Source organism: Sminthopsis crassicaudata, chromosome 1, assembly GCF_048593235.1.
Source record: "Sminthopsis crassicaudata isolate SCR6 chromosome 1, ASM4859323v1, whole genome shotgun sequence".
NCBI lineage: Eukaryota > Metazoa > Chordata > Mammalia > Dasyuromorphia > Dasyuridae > Sminthopsis > Sminthopsis crassicaudata.
Genome location: NC_133617.1, coordinates 708662862 through 708687034, shown reverse-complemented (window position 1 = coordinate 708687034; position 24173 = coordinate 708662862). Strand labels below are relative to the sequence as shown.

General features: G+C 35.4%; 1 protein-coding gene across 2 annotated transcripts in view; it reads left to right on the top strand.

Annotated features, from left to right (window-relative positions):
- The window catches only part of GRM7 (glutamate metabotropic receptor 7), a 1106888-nt gene that overhangs the window by 631051 nt on the left and 451664 nt on the right, over positions 1 to 24173 (top strand). For both annotated transcript variants that reach the window (XM_074284035.1, XM_074284034.1), the window contains exon 5: positions 12737 to 12877. In XM_074284035.1, coding sequence (XP_074140136.1) covers positions 12737 to 12877 — 141 coding nt within the window. The remainder of the gene's footprint in view (positions 1 to 12736; positions 12878 to 24173) is intronic.

Here is a 24173-nt window from a genome sequence, read left to right as displayed (position 1 = left end):
TATTTCTGTCAATGGAAATACTATTCCCTAAATTCCATAAATTAATATTTTTTTTTCAATTTTCTTATAATAATGTTGTTTTCAAATTTTCATTGTCTATATGACAAAGATAGTACAGATAGTGCCCACTCTATAGATGAGGAAACAGACTAAATCATCTAGCAACTTTCCCTAAGAGGCAGGGCTGGATGAAAAGACTATTTTCTGCTATGACACATTTTCCTTGACTTTACACAGGACACTTATTCCATCAGAAATATATAAAGCATTTTCCAGGATAACAGAGTTGTAAGAGTGAAAAGTCCATTGGAATCCTGGGTTCAATAGTTGTCCCTGCTAGTTACAAATTATATGATCTTGGGCCTGATATTTCTTTTCTCTGGGTCTTCCTGGCTTCAAAATGATTCTTTATCCACTATATTGTTGTTTCTCAAAAATGAGTATAGTAACATATACATGTATGCATAGAAATATAATTAGTTTTATTAATAGGAATACATTATTTTATAAATAATTGTAGGAGTTCTACAACTAGGTGATGGCTGCATAAGGTTTGACCATGTTTCTGAATTATTGCTTCCCCTCTTCCAGAGCCAGAAACAGATAGTGGATTAAAGTGTCTTTGCTCCTTATGCCAGCCTAGTGTAAACCTGAGGTACCCTATGCCATTTAGCGTGGTAGGAGAGCTCTAATCCCATAATGCATGACTTGTTTTGAAAAAGCAATGATCACAGCTACTCATCACTCCCTGATGCCATGGGAAGTTCCATTAATATCTGTCAGCTCTGTATTGCTCAAACTGAGTTCACTGCCAGGCCTAATGACCCTTTCTTGACATTTTTGACTTTCTGTGTTCATACTACACTTTCATCGGAGTTTTATTTTTTTCTGGTAAGAAAGGTCAACTCCCAAATAGCCAGGCTGGGCTGACTTTGTGCTCCATTGATTTGCATTGATCTACTGTTGCCAGAAGATTTCAGTGGGTTTTTAAGAATGGCACCCAGATTCTAAAAACAAAGAGGAGAATAAGGATTCCAAGGAAATGCATCAAAATCCAGTTTGATTTTTTGTATTAAAAATTCAGCTCTTTAACTTAAAAAATTCTTTGTTTCTCATTGTTTTTGTCAGAGTTGGGAGTTTTCAGCACAAAAATTAAGCAAGCTACCTAATTTTAACCAGGAATTCAAGTGTGTGCCAGGGAAGAGTTGCCTTCTTTCCTCTTTTGGGTAAGGGGAGAAAGACTTCCTATCGTGATTTTGGAAAAAGTTAGAAATAAAGTTTAACCTAAAATATACCTATGTTTTGTCATCAATCTATATGCCTACAATGTTTCAGGTACTGCACCATGTTCTGGGGCTACAAAGACAAACCAATGGAAAGATCTCTTCTTAAAAAGACTCTAGGAGTGGAGTGGCAGGAGGAGAAGTAGAACTAAAGGGGGGAAATGTTCATATATAGGGATATATACAATAGATAAAAGGTGATTTTCCTGTACCAGATATAAAATCTCTTGTTTATCTTTTAAATACCTTCACAAGCTGCCCCTTTCCTACCTTTTTATCCATGCTTATTACACTTGACTCCCCTTTACATAGCTTTTGCTCCAGAGACATTATTCAAGAAGAAATAGTTCTTTCCAAATTGTGTCTTTCCCCTGGCTGTCCTCAAGTCCAGGACTCTCTCCCTCTTCACTTCTCTTCTTGGTTTTCCTGGCTTTCTTTAAGATACAACAAATCCTTACAGGAATACTTTGACTCTCTTTCCCCCTCCATTGCCATACATTGCAGCATGAATACTAATGCAAGCTTGTGCCTTCCATCTGAGATTACCTCCAAGTTACACTGAGTATCTGGTCTATAAGTAATTATTTGCATATTGTTTCCATTGGAATATGAACTCTCTGAGTACTAGGACTCTCTTTGTTTTGTTTGGTATCTTCAGTACTGATACATAGTAGACAATTAATAATTGCTTGCTGAATGAATAACTGATTAGTGAGAGAGCAGTAGAAGCTAATGTAGAGGGGAAATCAAGAAAGATTTCATGTAAAATGGCATTTGACCTGAACATTTAAAGAAATTGGTGATTCTAAGAGGGAGTAATGAAGAGAAAGTTCATTCTAGACTTTTACAAAAATGAGAGGAGAGTTGGAATGTGCTATATAAAGAACAATAAAAAAGATCAGAAAACAGATTTCTTAAGTAGAAAGCTAGAGCTAGGAAGTAAAGATGATGGGAGCAGTAGACTAAATGTTGTTTTATATTTCCTTCTTGATTAAAATTCTATGATTTTATAAGGAGTCACCATTAAACATTTGCTAATATCCTGGGATTTGTTGATGAATTATTTACCTTTAAATCTCTCATTCCCTTATTGTATTTTAAACCCTTTGAGAGCAAGTACTATATGTTATCAAAATTCAAGATTTTGGCTAGTGCTCAGTACAATGTCTTGTACTCCTTAAATGCTTAATGTTTATTCTGTGGCTATAGATAAAAAAGCAAATAAAAACCTTTCACTGAGCCTGTATATAGATATATTAGAGAGTCAGTGAGATATGGAATGTACAGTAAGGCTAGAATCACAAGTGACTGAGATCCTGAGTGATTTACTCTCTAAGAAAATCTTCTCTTTTTATCTAAAATTAAGACAATAATCCACTGTACTTGACAGTGTTGTGGTGAGGAAAAAAAAAACACTATATAAATGTGAGTTTTTAATCACTATTTTTATTTTTGTTCTGTGTGTTGAGATTATTTATATACAGAGCTTCTGGTAAGGAAACCTCCACTAATGGAAATCTGTAAAGCATAATGTAAGAGCCCTTTAAATGGGCCCCACAGAGCATCGGGAGATTGAGTGGTCTGGAAGTAATTTCTATGGATATTAGGACTGCCTTGTAGGTGGGATCCTGTCCATTTTGAGATAGCTTCGTAATGGGTGACTCTCTCGCTGATTGGCTGTGTGTGTGACCTCACAGGCCCTATGTAAGCCCACTGCAGGCAGCAGTCGCGCTCTCTTTAACCTGGCGTTCTTCACCCTGGCTCCCTAGCCTGGGTGGCCAAGCCAAGATGGATAGCCAAAAGAGGTAAGGATTTTGGTAGTGAACATGTGGGTCTTCTGACCAGGTGTTCACTCGGGAACCAACAAGTCAGGGCATCAGTTAGGGCATTATGTGAGTAGGTATAATAAAGGCTTTTAAGATTACACATGGCTGTTCTTGAGTGCGCTACAGGTTATTAAGCTATAGATTCAAGAGACTGTGGCCAGAGACCTTTGAAGGCCTCAGAGGAGGCGAGCCGGGTAGAGTTCACACTGCAAAGGACAGTGGTCAAAGGTACTCTGGTGGGTCTAGGACAGACTAGTAATTGTAACTGCCAGGAGAGCACATTACACATAATCTTTAGAGGAAGACCTTCCCAGGGTTATACAGCCAGGTTATGTCCAAGACAGAACCTGTAGCCAGATCTGATTGGTTTTTATTCAAGTCAAGGTTCAGCTATGACAATGGGGACTATGTTGACCCATTGATTTCTTCACATGTAGGAGAGTCAATATTATTGTTGGAGGTGGTGCTGCTGGGATTGATGGAGTTATTATGACTATGACTATGACTCTGTGTGTGTGTGTGTGTGTGTGTGTGTGTGTGTGTGTGTGTGTGTGTGTGTGTGTGTTTGTAGTTTGGATTGTTGTTGTTATGAAAAAAAAGATTATTTTTATTAAGAAAAAATAAAATTTAGAAAAAATATTTTCACATATCAAAAATATTCTATTTTGTTCCATATTTGTGTGTGGTGTTACATTTATAATCCAGGAATTTATAGTTAAATATATATTTAGCTGTTTAAATAAAATAACAAATATTCTAATGAAAATACAAAAGTAGAAGAAAAAAAAAACTATTTAGGAGGAGTGGCAGGAAAACGGATCCACTTTTCCATTGTAGAGTGGTCTATTGTTCATAGGATAATAGGATCACAGAATTAGAAGTGGGAGGGACCTCTTAGAGATAAACCAGTTCAACCACTGTGTTTTATGGGTTTGACTATGGAGGGTTGCTGCTCAGTGTTACTCAGATTAAGAAACAAAGCCTCAATATGAAATTAGGACAATTGGATCCAAATCAAACAATTTTCCACTCTTCTGTGGTCCCCAAATACTGCAAAATAATGTGAAATAATTAAAGAAAAGTGATTATTCATATTCCTTTCTCAAAGATTGAATTTCTGAACATGCAACATACTCCCTCCCTCCATTTTCCCAAGTGGATAGTGTAACATATGGCTAGGTAGTTAACAGGTAGAATTGGGACTAGAAAATCCAAAAAGATACCATGAAAGTAATTATATCTTTCTGAGCACAAGAATTTTCCCTATTTAATACAGGAGACAGGGATATATTCATAAAGCAGTAAGCTAACTTTCTTGGGATTAAAAAGCTAAGTAGTATCCTTTGAGAATTGAACTATGATTTTGTTGGACCTGCCCATTTTATCCTTTCCCTTTGTCCCCCTCATTTTAAAAATGAATTTTAATTATTGTTTTTATTGAGAGTTATTTAAGACTTTCATTCTTTATTTTGTTTATATGTCATATTTAATCATTCATTTTCTTTAAATACTTGATTCAGTCCTCATATAATTATGAATAATAGTTTTTGATAATTCTATTTCTTCTAATTTGTTTTTACTTCTTTATTGAGGTCAGGTTTGTAAAAGATTTATTACTCTTGAGTACCTAAAAAAAAAGTATTAGCTTTTTAAAATCATTTCTATAAACTTTTGCTACTTTGTTGATTGTTTAATTTCAGTAATTTCATATTTAGGTCTTTAATCATTTTTATGTTCTTAATGTATGTTTCAGTGACATATTTTTTCCCACTGAGATTGCTTTAGCTGTTTACCTTCAAACTGGATACATTGTCTCATTATTGTTCCATTTCAATTTAAAAAATAATAGATTGCCTATATCCACCCATAAATTCTCCATAAAGATGCACTGTATTCATGGGATATCTTGCTACATTGTATGTTCAATATTTAATAATTAAACGTGCCACATTCAGGCTGTCCATCTGTTATCCTTTTCCTTTGCTTTGGGAAGAGATAAGAGCAGATCAGGTGTGAAGAATGAATTGCAGACTGGTTCAGTAGAAGAGTTATAACCATCAGGCAGAATGGTGTCCTGGAGGCCCTTGTGTTACCCTGAGGCCAAATAGCCTGTGTTACCAATGTGAAATTGATTTAGATAATCTCTAAGGACTGTCACATATCAAGAATTGTATAATTAGAATTATGATCAAATACAAATGCTGAATAAAAATAATTCAACCAGAATTTATTAAATATCTGCTATGTGTCAGTGTTAAGGATACTAAAAAGTGAGGAGAAAAAAAGCCATTCATTCAAGAAGTTTACAAGCAAATATGAGAGCAAAACAAAGAAGTCACTAAATTTTTTTTAACTTGTGATCTTCTTTTTTTATTATATTTTTATCAAAGCTTTTTATTTTCAAAACATGTGTATGGATAATTTTTTAACACTGACTCTTGCAAAGCTTTGTGTTTCAATTTCCCCATCCTTCCCCCACTTCCTTTCCTGGAAAGCAAATAATCCAATATATATTAAACATGGTAAAAACAGATGTTAAATCCAATATCTGCATACTTATTTATACAATTATCTTGCTGCACAAGAAAAATCAGATCAAAAAGGAAAAAATTAATGAGAAAGAAAAATTGTTGCAAACAAACAACAACAAAAAGCATGAAAATGCTGTATTGTGAGACACAATCAGTTCCCATAGTCCTCTCTCTGGGTGTAGATGGCTCTCTGCATCACAAGATCATTGAACTGGCCTGAATCCTCTCATTGTTGAAAAGAGCCACATCCATCAGAATTGATCATTGTATAATCTTGTTGTTACCCTGTATAATGATCTCCTGGTTCTGCTCACTTCACTCAGCATCGTCAATGTAAGTCTCTCCAAGCCTCTCTGAAATCATCCTGTCGATTGTTACAGAACAATAATATTCCATAACATTCATATATCATAACTTATTCAGCCATTCTCCAACTGATGGGCATCCACTCAGTTTCCAGTTTCTTGCCACTACAAAAAAGGGCTGCCACAAGGAAGTCACTAAGATTAAGGATTGCTAGAAAAGGTTTCCTCTAGAAGGTAGCTGAGCTAAGCTGAGAATTCAAGGAAGCTAAGGAAGCTATCCATCTCCAGGAGTTAAGAAATCATTTATGCTTAGTGGAGAAAGTGGTTCAGGAGGCAGTAGAGAGCGTTGCCAATGTACTGCAGATCGCTGGAAGGATTGGGAGTGATAATACTAGGCTTGTCCAAAGAGTTGTATAAATGGGGTACACCATCAGGTCACTTTCTATCTTAACTAATTATTCTTGTTAACTAAAAGACAGCACTGAAAAAAATACAAATATAAAAGCAGAAATCCCCCCCCCCAGGCTGGGGTTAAGTGACTTGCCCAGGGTCACACAGCTAGGAAGTGTTAAGTGTCTGAGCCCAGAATTGAACTCAGGTCCTCCTGAATTCAGGGCTGGTGCTCTATCCACTGTGCCACCTAGCTGCCCCAAAAGCAGAAAAATTAAATTTCACAGACTATAACATTATCATCATCACCATTATCAGTTTAGTGTCAACAAATAAGATATGGATCCAAATAGTAGCTTAATTATAATGCACTGAATAATGATAAAGACAAGAAATAAATCATAAAATTAAATGAAACCTCCACTGGATCTTTGAAGAGGTACAGATGTATTGATTGGTTTTGCTGATTATTTTTTCCTCTATGTTGTAAGAAATGGAAACTTTCTGGTCTGATTGTGGGGGAGGGTATAATTGAAAGAAATTTATTTGTGGCTTTGGAGCCACAATTGAATTCTTGTCTGTGACATATATTTGCTATATGACCCAAGGCAAGTCTTATAAACTCTCAGGATTTCTAACAATTCCCTAAGACTGCAAGTTTCATAGAAACTTCGAGAATGCATTGGTAAGGGAGGGGGGAGAGGAAGGAAGAAGATTCCTCCTGCCTAAGGTCTTTGTATCACTGAAATCTCAGATCTAGTTCCTTATACACCTAAATGTATATTTAGATCTAAAATACATCTAAAATGTAGTGCCATGAATAAAATTCCATTCACCCAACCCCAGTTAAAAATTATGTCTAATCACAAGTGATGGAATTAACCTTGTGCTAGCCATAATCTACCTGCAGCCCCTGCATGAACTCTGTGGATTTAAATAAGATTGAATATTACTCTTTCTCAAGCCTTCTATGGAATCATCAATCAGCATATGGTATGAAATAAAAATTGATTACTATAGAAAAAGGGGCATAAAAGATAGCATTCATAAATTATGTTTCACATATTTGAGGGTATGAGTGTTTACTATTTATTGCTGCTATAACACTACAGCAATAATGCATGTCATGATAATGATTGGATGTTAGCCAAAGTCAGGTGCACAAGTTTCATCATGTAAACCACATTTTTAAACTACAAGAACCATTCAGCATGATTTGATTAGAGTTAAGCACTAGGAAGTTTGTGTTGTTATATTCTTGCTTTCTAAGCTGAACAATAATAATATTTTCTAGATACCTTTCATTTCTGTCTTTATATCACCATGATATCCACCATCACCTCCCCCCATTCTTGATTCTACATTTCTTTCATATCTAAGAAAAATAGTTCAGAAAAAAAAATGACCAAAACAGCCAGCAATGTGCATCTGACACCATTTATAACCATATATAACCATAGTCCTCCTTTTAGTTGAGGAAAGCACAAAAATAGATTTCCTCATCTTATCTCTGAGGCCAGGGGTCATCTTTAAATTTTCAGAACAATTGACTTTGTAATAAATATTTATTTGTAATATCCTTATTACTATAATTTTGTACATTTTTATTTCTGTTTCTTTCACTTTTTATCAGTTCAACATGTCTTCAAGTTTTTTCAAAGTTTCCTGATATTACTTATTTATTATTATGTAATAAGTTGCTCTCATATACCACAGTTTGTTCAGTTATTTCCTAAGCTAAAGTCACACACTTCATTTCAAGTTATTTTTAATAACATAAAACTGTTGATAAGAATATTTTGTCATATATAGAAACATTCTTCCTGTCTTTTGCCACTAGGAGCTGTAACTTCTTTGATATTTTTTTGTTGTTCTTGTATTGCCTAGATTTCCTCCTATACCTATCCCCCAATCCTATGATAGTCTTTCCTTATATGAGAAATACTTTTTAAGAGGAAGAATAAAAGGGAAAAAGCGGCAAATCTTATTAGTGTATCTATAACTTTTCAGATCATTCAGAAAAAATTTCATATAATTTTATGATTTGTTCTTTGACCTTATTATCATTTAATGCATCATAATTAAGTTTCCATTTGGATCTATATGTTGTTTATTTTCCCTGAATTGATGATCATTATCATGGTAATATTAAAGTACAGTAAATATTCAACCTTTTTATCTCTTTTGAATTAATTATTTTTACTTTGTTCTAATATGCAATTTGCTTTTGTAAGGGCACCATGTAATACTGAAAATAGATATTCAAAATTTCCTAACAGAAAATAATTATTGCTTCTCTAACACTGTTTAATTTTGTATTTTTGTTTTTTCTTATGTTTTTTATTTATCTCTGAAAGAGGAATTATCTATTTCTGAGTCTCCTTTGATTATTTTTTTCTGTCTGTTTTTTGGGCAATTCGTAATTATGTATGCAACCATAATTGGATTTTCATAAGTCTTGATATTTGTGCCACTTGGTGCATATCAATTTAATAAAGATATTTTTTTAATTTTTGGTATCCCTAAATTTAATGCCATTTTTAAAAATCTCCCTTGAGATGGCATTTTTGGGCCATATATTTGATAGCATAATAACTTTTTTTTTTATTCATTTAATGTAAAATGTTCCAGACTTTCAGTTTTACTTAGTATTTTTTAGATAGGTTTCTTGCACTACAATCGATTTTGCAGGATTTTTAAAAAAAATGATCTTATCATTTTCTTTCATTGTATTACCTTAATCCTGTCACATTTGTTATTCGAATTAGTTGGCATCTAATCATTGTTTCTCTTTTGTATTTTTACCCCCTTATGCTTTTACTTTTTAATTTAAATTTATTTTATATCTTTTGTTTTATAGCCTTTCATTTTATCCTTTATATCATATCTTTATATTCTTTCCTTTCTGGTTATACATTTCCCTTTCCCCTACTCAGTGAGACATATATTTTAGTAAATATTTACCAAAAATTTAAAAGAGAAGGAAAAAAAAAATTATATTTAGCAAAGTTGATCAGACCTACCAGTTGTGGCCAACATTGTGCCCTTCATCATAACTCTCCCATCTCTGCAATGAAGGGAGAGAAGTTCACTTTATCAACTCTTTATCTGATAATTTCTTATGGGAAGTTTCAGTTTTGATATTTCTATATCCTATTTATGTTGGTATAGACATTATGCATACATTTCCCTAGTTCTATTTCAAATTGTATCAGTTCATATGCTTCCCAATGCTTATCTGATTTTTTAATATTTATTATTCATAAATTATATTGTTATATAATACCATTCATTTATTATTGTTTATTTAACCTTTTCTTAACAAATGAGCATCTACTCTATTCCTATTTTTTTAAAAAAATACATCAAACTGATATGAAAATTTTAATAAATATGTGACCTTTTGCTTTGTTTTTGATCTCCATTGTACATATACCCAGCAATAGAATATTTGAACCAAAAGTATGACAGTAATATTTTTTAAAAGTATAATTGCAGATTATTTTCTGGAATTGAGTTGAGCCAGTACACAATTCCATCAATTGTATGTTATGGTTTCTATCCTTCAAACACAGTCCCTCAAATATAGATAAATAAATGGAAAAATAATAATTTATAAGGCACATTTTTGGTTCCAGGCCCTGCACTAAAAACTGAGTGTACAAAGACTTAGAGAAGTTCTCTGTCCTCAAGTTGTTTATATTTTTATAAAGGAAAGCCAAACAATTAGGGAAAGAGATAATGATATAAGGGAGTTCCATTCTTGGGAAATAGTCAAATAGGAAAGGAGGAAAGCACCAGTGGCAGACTGGATGAAATTCAAATTGAAAACACAGGGTCATATCTAAGGCATACCAGAAGTTAAAAGGCATTACATATGTACATCTTTAATAACCAGTGACCAATTAATTGAGTTAGGTAATAGAGACTGAGTGTTTTCACTTCACCATACACTAGGATATAGACTGAGGACTACATTGGTATGAAGGTATAGGTCACAGATTGGATGTAGAGTATGTTGGCTTTTGTTTGTGTTTTTCAGTCACTTTCAGTCCTTTATGATTCTTTGTGGAGCCATTTATGATTTTCTTGACAGAGATATTGGAGTGGTTTGCCCTTTCCTTCTCCAGTTTACTTTACAGATGAATAAACTGTGGCAAATAGGATTAAGTAATTTGGTCAGGTTCACAGAACTAGAAAGTATTTGCCGCCAGATTTGAAATCAGAAAAATGAATTTTCCTGACTCCTTACTTAGTTGAGAATATTAACTTTTCTCCTGTTTTACATCTTTGCTGATTTGCTGGGTATAAGGTGAAACCTCAAACTTTTTTTGACTAGCATTTCCCTTAATCGTAATGATTTGGTACAGGCTTTCATATGGTTTCAAATATAATTTTTCCTTTCAGGGAAACCTATTTGTCTTCAGTACTTTCCCCCTAGGATTTGTTTTGCTCATTCTAATTGTATATTCCCATAGTTCTATATTTCTCTAGCATATTCTCTTACTCATTCCTATTTATCTGCTTTATCCTGAGTGGTTTTGCTATTTCTTCTCCTCTCCTCTCCTCTTATCCTGTCCCCTTCTCTCTTCTCTTGTCTCCTTTCTTCTCCTCTCATTTCTTTCTTGGGGAGGAGAAGGGAAGTGTTTTGTCACTTTTAGAAATATAAGATTTTGAAGAATACAGTCCTTTCCTACAACCCTGGATACTAGTTATCTTCAAATGGTTATATAATTTATTGTGGTAATTCAGTCATGTGGATAACAACTCTTCCTTAAAGCTTTTCTCCTAAGGTTACTATTTCTTCAATATGAAGTCCATTATAAACTCCTTTTTTTTCTGCCTTCATCCCACCAAAAGGAATGACATACTTAAATGCCACCCTTTCATTTCTTCTTTTTAAAGCCAAAAAAATCCCCTTCCATCTTTCTCCATCCTGATCCCTCCCTTGATCCCCCTCAGATTCTCCCATATATCAAAAGGCTGAAGTACTGCTTTTCCCTGTCCACATCCAATCAAAAGAGAGCCCATTTCCAGCTCTTTTCTTATTTTAGTTATATTTTTTTCACTTGAATGACCACAAAGCTATCCCCTACCAGGCTCAATGCTGTATCATTATTGTATCATGTTACTTCTCTCAGTATATTTTTGTTATTATTATCAGTTTTTATCTTTATAGAGAGAACAGGAAGTTAGATGGCATGGTAAATTAATTGAGTAGAGCTGGAGCTACTAAGACATGATTTCAAATCTGGTCTCAGGGATTTGTTAGTTGTGTGATTCTGGACAACTTAACCTCTTTCTGCTTCAGTTTATCATCTATAAAATGAGGGTTTTTTAAAAAAATCTACTTCCTAGAGTATTTGTGAGAATTTAATGAGATAACATTTTTTTAAAAACTTTGCAAAACTTACATTGCTATGTAAATGCTAATTATTTTTATCTAAAGAATACCTTATTATTATTAAATTGTTATCTATTATCATTATTATTAAAACCTTTTTTATCCCATGGGATTTTTAAAAATTTGCTTTCCTTTAAAGTAAACTTGCTTATTTTATTATAATCTTTTCAGGATTCTTGATCTTTTCTTTTCTTTTCAATTTTTTTTAAAGTCTCAATTGAGTTCTACTCTTGGACTTTCTCTTTCAGGTTTTGTGTTGTATTTCCAATATTTTGTCTGTTTTTCTGCATGCATGTGTTTTCCTGCTCAGATCCTTGATGCCATGTATGTAAAGTCTTTTTACATTGCAGTTTATGGAAGCCCTGTATCAACTCTATTGGAAGAGAATCAATTATGCTTGGGTCTCATTCCTCTTCACTTGCACATGGATACTATTTCCCTTTTTGTTAGCTCTGATTTTTCATGGTTTCTTCCCTCACATAGCAGCAATTCTTTTCCTAGACAAGGTTCAGGAGGATGAGTGTTTTCTATCTTATGAAATGTTAGAGGTGGGAGTGGGGTTTGGACTGGGTTGCCCCCATGAGTAATGTGTGGAACACAGACCATTGGGTTTTATGTGCTTGCAGATTGTAGTGAGTGGCAAGGAATAAAAGTATTAACCTAGGAACTTTAAGTGTTTCATTATGGGAGGTTATTTTGGAAGGATTTTACCTTCTACAGATTTTCTCTTTTCTTACCTTGTTTCTGCAACTGTAATTATCATATATTTGCCATGTATTTTTTAAATTGTCAGGTTGTTCAGTTGAGACATTTATATTTCCATCTTCTCAGTTATGTGAGACAAATAATTTTCTCTCTTAGTTTTTGATTAATGTGGAGAGAATATCTTGTAATTAACAATAAAAACAAAGCAAATACTGGCCGTGCATAGTATTTCTAGCTCTGAATGTTAATCATGTTTCCATTTTCATCAAGCTTTCCACTTTATCCCCTTTAGGTTTTGATACATACTTTACATCACGTACACTAGAGAATAACAGAAGAAATGTGTGGTTTGCAGAGTATTGGGAGGAAAACTTCAACTGCAAATTGACAATTAGTGGGTCCAAAAAAGAAGATACAGATCGAAAATGTACAGGTAATCTTATTCTCTTTGTCCTTCTGTTTCTCTATATGTCCTGCATTGAAATGTCTGCCTAACTGACAGAAGGAAGCTTGGCTGGAGACAAATTGAATGACTAAATTGAATTTACTAGATTTTACAGAAAATGGAGCAGGGACACGTCTTGCTGAACAAGAACACAACCAATAGGGGGAAGATCTTTTCAGTCTGTCTATCTCTTCAGAGTTGACAATCATTATTGAGTCTATAAAGTACATGAAGAGGTCATGTATCTTTGAATGCTTTCTCTAATTCTTTGATAGTTGCAGTGTGAAATGATTTTCCCACTGACTGCAACCTGTGTCGAGTTCTGTATCAGTATCTTTAACCTATATTAAGCATAATTATATGATTACTATAACAAAGATGCTGAACTCCCTTAGTGAATAGAGTGAAAGACATGGAATATAGAAAACATGAATTTGAATCTTACCACCCCATCCCTAGTCAAGTTATTTAATGTCTCTCTGCCTCAGTTTCCTCATCTGTATCCTATAAAATAGGATTTTTAAGGATTAATTGAGATAATGTATATCGAGTGCTTTTGAGATGTTGATGATGGAACAATAATCAAATTAATAATAATAATGATATCATATAGCTATCCATTTGCTAATCATTTCCTAATTTGGTAGAATTTACCAGAGTTTATGCTCCACTGGCATGGTAACCTAGGGTTACCTCCTTATTACAGTGAGTCATATGAGTAAGTCTTTAGCAAAGGACAAAAGAATGATGTTGATTTAAAAAAAGAGAGTTAACTATCTTTGTTATTTGCTATCCTATTAATTGGTGGGTTGTTGTTTGGTTTGTTTGTGCTTTTTTTGTGTGTGTATGTGTATGCCTGTGTCTGTCTGTGTGTTTTTAAAGTAACTGGCTTCTTATCATTACCTGTTTGTAATGATGACCAAGAGAGGGTACAAGATGCTGAAGTACCTTCTAAATCATCAATTCTATTGATTTTAGTTTCAGCAATCAGTATATTTCTGTATTGTTATTCTACCAAAAAAAAAAAACAAAAACAAAAACAAAAAAAACTAGTTTTCCCTTAGTCATAATAGCTAGCACATAGAGGTTTGTGAAGATATTTGTAATTTTGTTTCACTGGATCTTCTTAACTACCTGTGAGGTAGATGCCTATATTATTCCTGTTTTCAGATCAGTAAACTGAGGCAATAAAATTTAAGTCTTCCTTATTATAGGTGCATTCAATAGTATAATTTCTCCTTCAGTAAACATAGATTTAATATCTGGAAGGTGGCCAGGTGACATAATTTATAAAGGTCTGGACTTGAAGGCAGGAGGAACTGAGTTCAAATTCAGCCTCAGACATAGTTTAGCTGTTTAATTTTAGCCAAGTCATTATTGGACTTCTCCAGACTTCTCCCCTACCTCATTTTTATTGTCTGTAATGCCTTCCAAAGTTTTTGTGAGGATATAAGAATATAATATTTGAAAAACACCTTGCAATGCTTCAAGTACTACATAAATGTTAGATATTATTATTATTATTAAATTTATCTGGTTTGTACAAGGTCCTATGTAAGATGCACTGGACAACACAATGATTAATAAGGCAATATGAATATCTTCTTTCAAGCAAAATTAGACAAAAAAGACAAAAATATGAGTACCATAAAAAAGATACAGATATTTATGGGTAATTAAGCATTTTCTAGAAAATATGAACAATATTTGTCATGTATTCTTCAATAATCTTTAATATTAGCATTTTTTTTATAATATCCCTTTTTGCTGTTGAAAAAAACATAGGAAACTGGGAAAAAATCATTTTTTTTTTATCCTTTGGTAGGCCTAAATGACATAAACACACAAATATTAACAAAAAACCTAAAGCTACAATCTTGCTTTGTTTTTTCTTGCATGATACTGTAATCCACAAATATTGGAAATATTTAAGTTACATTTATTTTTCTTGTTTAATTCAAATGTAGAGTGCTTAGTTCAATCACCTTTACATTGTATGTGCTTAATTAATATTTTTCTGCCATGTAATATAGACAAGACCATTAAATTTGTAGGAAAGGTGAGAAGGGTGGAAAAAAATGATTCTGGTCATTTACAGATTTTTGTCTTAGACAAGCTGCTGGTATGACTTAATAGTTTGTTTTGTTTTTGTTTTTTACAGTTGCTATTTTGTGACATGGGCAAGTAGATGGCACATAGATAGAGCAATGGGCCTGAAATCAGGAAGACATCTTCCTGAGTTCAAATTTGTCCTCAGATACTTATTATGAAACCCTTGGACAAGTCATTTAATCCTGTTTGCCTAAGTTTGTCAGGTCAGAAAAATGAGGTGGAAAAGGAAATAGCAAACCACTCTAGCATCTTTGCCAATAAAACCCCAAATGGGATCAGAAAGAGTCAGATGTGATTGAAATTACTGAACAACAGGATTTTTATGGCATAACAAAGAGAGAGCCAGTCTCAGTCAGAAAGATCTTAAATCCTATCTAAAACACACACATATGACCATGGCAAATTATTTAACTTTCCAGTACCTCCAGAAAACTCTCTTACACTGTAAATTACCTGGTAGGTGACCTACTTTAATAGAGGGAGTTTCCTCATCAGAATTTCTTTCCATTTCCCACAGAAATCATAAGGTAAATGCATTTCCATTCTATCTTATTCCATCCCATCTCATTCTATTCCATTTTTTTCTAACTATCTTTAATTAAAGTAAGTACATTTAATTTTCAAAACAGTATTCTGAAACAATGGGAAACTATCATTCTTCCTCTAGCCATACCTTTCATTGCATGTAATTCAAGGATACCCTCAAAGATATTTACCAAAAATAGGTACATTTCCAAATGAATTATTTGTTTTTTACCATTCACTACTGTTACTAAACTAAAAGGAATTATATTTCCTCTGAGTATCCTTGCCTCCATACTGGCTAATGTAGGAATAAATACTTACTCCTCTTACTGACCTTATGAGCACAAGCTTTTGATCTATGCCCTTGACTAAACTTAGCTGCCAATCTAATGATTCTTATGAACTGCAAAGGTTCTGGTGTTAAAGAGGCCTTCATGTTTTGAGCAGGAAATTTGGATGAGGTCTTCCTCTGGAGGTTTTCCCTATAGAATAAGTTTTGGAGAAAACAAGATGTTGATGAATGGGTAGAAGAGGTTTTTTTGAAGGGTGCGGAAAAGTTAAGGATGAATAATTTCATTTTATAGTGAACATCTTGACAATGAAGTGAATATCTTAGTTTTAGTAAAATGGGAGAATGAAGAAAATAATTGGAGAAAAGGTATTAAGGATAATAAGGATAAGACCAACTAAGAAAGACAAGATTGTGAAGATAACCCCAGAATCCATAATTTCTTGTCCTTGAACTACATTGACATCTAGTATATAGCCCTTTTATTTTATAAATGAAGAAACTGACTTCTAGAGAAGTTTAAATAACTACTTATGGCCATACCATCTTTCATCTGAACACTCTATATTACAACAAAAGATGATTCTGTATCAGAATTAGAAAACAATCACAAGATTTATCACTTGTGTAATCCAGATCTGATCTGGCTTGGAGATAAAAGCTCTGACAGTTGAGGCTGCTTTTTTTTTTTTTTTTTTTTTTAATGTAGGATGATGGAAAAGGTCCCTTCTGCCTATGAGTATTCTCCATCTTCCCAGTATCTCTTAATACTGTGCCTGGAATCATTTGTTAGTCACTCCTCACTATTCATGGGTGGCTAGATCACATCCTGTATGTAATGACAGAAAATCAATGTTAAAGCATGTACCTCTTGATACAAAGTTGATGGAATCAGTCTTTACAATAAACATTTATTTTTTTTTGATATGACCAATATAGAAATTTGTCTTGCCTGATTATAAAAATTTGTTAAAATTGGTATTCTCTTATTTTCCCCCAGTGGGGATAGATGGGAAGGATATAAAATACATTTTGGTTGGAAAAAAAATTAAAATTTAAAAAAGAAATAGGATAATTCCAAAGAGAGGGTGAACTCAGTAGGTTACAATTAGTAATCTACAATTCAATTCAATTTCCCCAGAAATGTCTCCATGTGAAGGGATGGCTTGAGAGGAAAGGTAGAAGAATCAGACTCCTCTGAGGAAAAGGGTGGGATAGGATTGGGTGTAGTTTTTAAAAGTAATATAAAGAGGGAGAGAATATGTGATGAAAAAGAAAGTTAGTAAATATCAGGGAAAAATCATAACTTTTTTCATTGTTTTCCTTAAAATAAATTCTATGGGGATTCTTAAGTCTCTAACATCACACACACACCCACACACACACACGCACACACATACACATACTGAAACTAATCATCAAAGAACAGTTTGCCATTTTCCTTAAAATTTAAAATTTGCAGGCAGGAAAATTTACAGTTTCTCTTTGATTATCCTTCCCAGGGCTTCCCAACCCCTGGCACTTTTCCTACCATCTGTCCCCTTTCATTGGAAATATCTTGGCTGAGATATGTACCTAGCTTTGGCAATGACATAGCAGTCAGAACACCTCTTAGCCAACCATTGCTGCCTAAATGAAGATTGAAGAGGAAGGACACAAAAAATGGATAAAAAGCCAGGAAGTATCAGCAGGAAGCTGAGTTGCAGTCACCAAATGGTAGCCAGATATTGGCATGCTGGGTATCACCTGTTGGTGCAATTGTACATTATCATCTGACATGTGTCCCAAAGTTTGCCAGGTTTTTTTTTTTTTTTTTTTTTTTCTTCCTAGCTTCAGTGTTTTCCTCCCTCATGCTGACTCTTTTTATTTTTTAAATTTCAATCTCAGCAGAAACTGAGAACAACTGGTATTCAGTGACTCATCATATACTTGAAGATTTTGGTCAAGATAAATGTTTAGAAGAAGGACTTTATCAAATATTTAACTGGTTGATAAAGCAAACTTGAATTTCTAAATAGTGTCTTGAAAAAATATTGTCATTGGTTAGCAGGTACCTACAAATATCTTGTACTTAATGATTTGAAATATAAATTATGTTATCATTTGCATTCTTTATTTTATTAAACTTGTAGTTTAGATGAGCACCATCTCCTCTAATTGTCTTCTGGCAGCAAACTAGACAAGTGCTTAGTGTAATATTCAAACTTTTACAAGTTGCAATTGAGGGTGGAGGCATTTTGAAAGTATAGGCATATTCACAGAATCAGAGAATATCAGAATTGGGAGAGAAATTAGCAGTTTTTCTATTCCAACCTGTGATGATCCCGTTAGCACCCTTGAATACCTTAGAATCAGCTGGAGTCAGGATAAGCAAAAGTCTTTATTCTTGGTCTTTAGAGGTAGAAGTCAAGGGGATGGACAAGTAGGATTTCTGTTTACCTCACCTCTCCCTCCCAGAAGTGACCCTGGCTAGTCTCACTCCACCCCCCTAATCCCCCCCACAATTCTCTGTATACACCAAAAGATTGGACCAGCACAAAATAGTAGGAAGGGTCATTTTCCAAACATATTCTTAAAGAGTATCATCCAATCCATAATTAGCCTCAAGTGCTCAATTGTACAACCTCAGTGTATTAACTCAAGAGTTTCAGCCCTTTACACAACCTGTCCATATGGGGGCTAGGATAGAGAAACTTTGTATAACATACTCAAGAAATAATTATACAGCCTTTGTCTGAACACCACCAGGAAAGGGAGAGCTCACTACCTTTAGAGGCAGCCCATTCCATTTCTGACTAGTTTCAATTGTTAAAGTTTTTTTTTTTTTTTTTTTTTCTTAATCAAGCTTAAATCTTTCTACTTCTTCTTCCCACTGCTCCCAATCCTTGAAAACTCAAGCAGCAGACATCTATTTCCCTTTGAAAGTAGAAACTTTTTCACATACTCAAGATAATGATCACAAACCCTCTCTTAAGTGTTTGCTTCTCTAGAATAAACCTCACCACTTCCTTTGATTAACAAATAGTACAGAGGTAAATCTTTCCATAATCATATGGCTTGCCTCTGAGTATTTTCCAGTTTACAGTTTTAAAAGGTTGTGTCTATAATTGAGCATAATTCTTAAGATATGGTGGAACTGCAGCAGAATACAACAGAACTGTTTTTGTTTTGTTTGGTTTATTTTTGTTTGCTTTTGTGTTTTGTTTTCTATAGCATTGGAAGGAAGGCCATAAACTTGAATTCAGCTGCAAACCTGGGGGATGGCTTTTGTAGTCCTGCTGCCATAGCATCTTGGATATTGAGGACATGGATATTCAATGATCACATTAGGGTTTAGGGATTATTAACCTGGCCTCTTGGTAATTCATTGTGTTTTTATTCCATTGGATTCTAGATGTCCTAGATAGAACATAGCTATAATTGCTTTATCTCTTGCACATAATTTTTATATTTAAAAATTTGGGAAATCAAGAGGATTGCAGAAAATAGAGTCCTCCTTCTTGTAGTCTTGTGATCCTGAAATCTCATCAAGGATATTCCCCCTACTTATTTAGGCTTTCTCCTAATGATTGTGAAGAAAACTGATTGAAGATGATCTCATGGGAATATAACCTTAAACTATATTTTAATTGTGACAAGACTTTAGAATAACATATGAAGCTATAGCTAAAAATTGTAAGTATTATCTCCTTCTGTTTTCCTACTATCTCTTAAGTAGCATTTAAGTATTTCTTTTAAAGATGATATTGGCTTTGAATTCTATATCTGCTTGTATATCAGTTCTCTAGAGAAACTTAAATTAGAGTTTATTATTATTGACTTATATTCATTTGTTTCTGGGTTAGATTTCCATAATTAGAATGCAAGCCTGAACTCTCCCACACAATGGGAGAAAAGGCCAGCCTGGGAGAGTGGAGGCTGTAGGAGCTTCTTCATTCAGGCTATTTAATCTTATGTTTAGAAGTTATGCTTTTCCCTTCCTTCAATGACAAACATCTTGTCAGATGGAAGATTCCCTTTGTCACCAGCTGTAATACAACCTCTTTTTTGCTTTTTCTTACTCCTAGAGTCTCTGATTGTTTTTGTGAATACTACTGTCCCACACAGTTTGGGGGATCATTCTGGAATATTTCCTATTTGTGATAGGTGTCTCCTTCAGCAGGTATCTTCCAGAGAGTTCTCTGGATTCAGCCCAGGAACTCCCTCTCTACTCAAGTAAACCCTGAAAGAGAAACAGTTGGAGAAAGCAAAGATGGAAATGGGCTAGCTAAGATAGAGGATGGATTCAGCCCAGGAGATATTGGAGAAAATCTAAGAAAATTTGCTGTTGAGGTTGAGAATGAGGGATCTTAAAAGTCTCATACTGATGTCACAAGATGTCTCAAAAGAATCTGAAGGCTTGAACCCATCTCCAAGTCAAAGGGCAAAGTTTAATGAAAGCAATGTAAAGCCATTTCGAAGAGGACTGAATTCTAAGAATCCAGTAAAGAGACTGAAGCAAGGAGATACACTTGTACAGCTTTCAATTATAGATATGTTAATTCTATGATCCTAGGGTAAGGCTAGGAAGTTACTGCCTCCAGGACTACATTTCCAATTGAATGAGACCACTTAAATTCAAGTTACTAGGAGTGGTCCTGGGTTAATCCCCTCAATAGAAATATCAGGTCCAGATCTCCAACTAAATGAGACCACTTAAGTTCTGGGCTAATCTTAATGAAACCTTAACTACCCTGAAGAATGGGTCTCTGTCAGGAGAGTTTCAGAGCTCACCCCCATAACTTCCCCCCAAAAAAGTTAGGGGGAAAGTTTCAGGGTTCACCCCTGTCATTTTCCCCTTCAAGCAGTCACCCTCAAATTCATTTGGAGTAAAGGGGCAAAGGTCTTTCCCTCTGTAATTGCCTCAAGCTGGCAAGGGTCATAGAGATGTCCCTGAGTTCACTGGGGGTTCATGCCAGGAAAGGATGACAGCAGCAGCAGCAGCATCCAAGGAGTATTGTGTGTCACAGATAGTCATTCCATGATCTCCAGGCTGGAGGAGCAGTTGAAAATTCCTAGTTTGAAGCCTAGAAGAAACAAATCTCAGGAGCAGATTAAAAGTGGGGTGTCATCTAGGGTTGAGATAGTGACGTTTGAGAATGGGGCCTTTTGCAAAAAATGCATCAGGTTCCATCTGTGAGCAGCCTTAAGAATACTGATAGCCCACCCAACAATGCTGAACGCCCCCACTGCCCATGGAGCTCCCTAGCTGAAAGGCTGAGAAGGAGTTAGTTACTGGCATGGGCTGTAGATTGCTAAGGAGTTAATTGCTGGCAAGGACATAGAATGCTAATCAAGAAAAGTAGGAGAGAAAATGCTAGGAGCATAGAGAAAGAAAGAAGGATGTAGACAGTTTTATCCTTCTTCCTCCACAGTGCTCACAGGAGGACTCTGAAAAACCTAAGAAGTAAAATCTGGACTATTTGTTTTTTTTTTCCAAGGAGCTTAGGCATGTTTAGCAAGTGCCTCTATGCCTTCAGAGCCTTCTCAGTCCTGGAGGGAAAAGCATTCAAAATTGAAAGCAGTTTCATTGGCCAATTGGTTGATTGTGGCAGTAAGGTTGGAAAGGATACTCTCTTGGTATCCCACCAGGGGACTAGCATTGCTGTGCCTTTCCTTAAGAACCAAAGAACATTTCCCCTAAATCCCAGCTTTTGTCTCCTTGAAGGGGTGGAGGCTGTTTGAGGTACTTGCATTGTATATAGTGAAAGGAGCACTTAAGTAGTCTAGAGTGCAAGACCCATAAGTGCTTAAAAGGGATTAAGCACCAAGTGGAGAGAATTACAGGTGGGACAGGATCCCAATCAGAGGCTTTCTTCCCAGGTGTGTGGTCTGAAGAAGACCAAAGATCAATTTCCACTGACTTGCCTCTTGGATTAAAAGGTGGTCTGAGGGCATTTGAAACCAGCCAGAGGAAGAAAGGATGTACCCCCTTTCTTCTGCAAGGGTTTTTTCCTTGTGAATTATAGGAAATATATGTATAATATATAATATAAAATATAAGTATAAGAATCAGGGAGCTGGGGAATTAAAGATGCCATGGTCAGGGGTAAACAGGCAGCAGCTTTAGCAGCTGAATCTGCAAGCCTATTTCCCTTAGCCTGAAGAGAATTTCCCTTCTGGTGTCCTTTACAAAATATGACTGAAACCTCCCTGGGTTCATGGACAGCTTGCAATAGCTGTAGAATATTTCCTGCCTGTTTAATGGGAGAATTCTTTGTTGTTATAGACCCTTCTAGCTCTATATAGCCCCTTGAGCATGAAAAGTATAGATGTTCACTCTCATTCCCTTCCCTGTTCCAAAGCTCTGGTTAGGGCAATGTGTTCAGCCTTTTGGGCAGAAGTCCCAAAGCAATAGTTTAGCTTTTAGGCTTTAGACATTGGGAGTCACCACAGAATATCATGCCTTTCTTTCCCCATTTTCAAGAAAGCTCGCCCCATCTGTGCCCAGGAAAGTGCATAGCTTTTTATTTAAGGCAGGACCTTCCAGGCTAACATGATATGTTTTCTTTCCTCTGTTAGAGAGCAAGAGTGGGGGTGAGATTGATGGACTGGTAGGCAATGTGGGCTTTGGGCAAGGAGACCCTGTAGCACTTGAGACTAGAGAATAGACAATCAGTCTGGGATCACCCAGGGCATGGCTCTGCCTGTCAGGACTGCAGATCAAGATAAGCCTGCAGTTAAGCTTCTCAAAATCTCTTAACTCTGTAACTAAAAGTTCATGCGTAAAACATTTCTCTGGAGGTCTGAAAAGAGAAAATTAGGTCCCGAATGTCACCATTAAATCACGCCCCAATAAGGGAGCAGGGTAGGAGGGAATAATAAACAAGCTTTTAAATGACAGGTCACCAAGCTATTGAAGGCAGAGGAGAGGTCTCAAAACAGCTCTTGAGTTCCCCTGCAGTCCCCACTCTATGAGGGAGGGTTAAGAGAGATCAGTTGCTGAATGAGAGTGAAGGAGAAGCCCCTCCCATAGCAAAAAGAAATTCAATGGTCTTTCCGGCCAGGGAATGTTGGGCGATCCTGGTAGAGTGAGGGGGAACTTGACTAAGCCCCAAATTCATGCTGGAGGGCAAGGCATTGGGGAGATAGCTCATCCCCTGTAGGCAGTCCCTCCTCCAGTGCTACTCCTGCCTGAATTCAGGACAAGGACTGGGGAATTTAAAGCACAGGCCTCTGTGGGTCCCTGAAATAGCAGACAAGAGTAGGCACTTTTCCCCAAATCTCGATTTAATTCCATGGCCTCTCTTTTTGGCTGCCTTGTGATCCCTATCATTAAAGAGTCCAACAGTTGTTTTTAAGGGAAAAGTTTGAAGAACCAAATATGACTTCTGCAACTTCCTCCGTATATCTGGAACAGATTGTTCAATATTAATGTCTCCCCAGGACTCTTCAAGGAGGGCCCCCTCAAAAAGCTGGTGGGATCCCCAGAACAATGGCCAGGTTTCTTCTCTTTCTGGGAGGGATTTGACATTGAAAGAGGCATCTCTGCTCTGTCTTTCCCGGATAATCTTTTTTTTTTTTTTTTTTTTTTTTTTTTTTTTTTCCCCCAGGGTTCAGAGGTTAAAAATCAGTATCCTGAGAAGGAGAAAAAAACTGAAAATCCCAGGATTAGGTTCACTTGAGAGAGATAGGGTCAAAGATAGAAGGTCCAGTTCTAGAAGGGATTTAGAAACCTCCTGGTAGGGACTGCATAGAGATGCAGAGAGGGCTCCCTTGTTCCTAAAGGGGCTGGAAAAAGGGAGTTTGATTTCCTTCCAGCAAATTTAAGTAGCATACTATAATGCTGTTTTAATTTAAGCTTTTTAGATTTGAGATCTTTCAAGCTGGATTTGTTTCTGCCTAAGGAAGGATCCTTGAGAAAAAGAGGTGTTTTGTCCCATTTAGTAAAAGCCTTAGTTTCCCCTTTTTTATAGTGTCTCATCCATCTGAAGATGTCTCTAGAGATGGAGAGATGACAAAATGCTCTCTGAATAAGGGGATTTTTGTCAGAGAACGTAGGTATTCCCATAACAGTTGTCCCTGAGAGAATTCTGCTCAAACCTAGGGCTCAGATGACTCATCTTCCTGGGTATTTGAGTGTCCAGCTATAGAATAAAACAACAAGAAAAAGCTTTACCTCATCCAGATTTTCAGGGATTCTAGGTCAGAAAACTAAAATGATGTGGTTAGTGGCAGTGCAGAGAGTTGTGGGAATTTCCTCTTTGGTTGGAGATGCAGATCCAATGTGAAAGAATTCATGAACCTGAAAAGTCTGACTATCAAAAGGGAAGTTTATTGTTGGCTGAGAAGCCAGCTTTGCTAGGAAGACAGACTAAT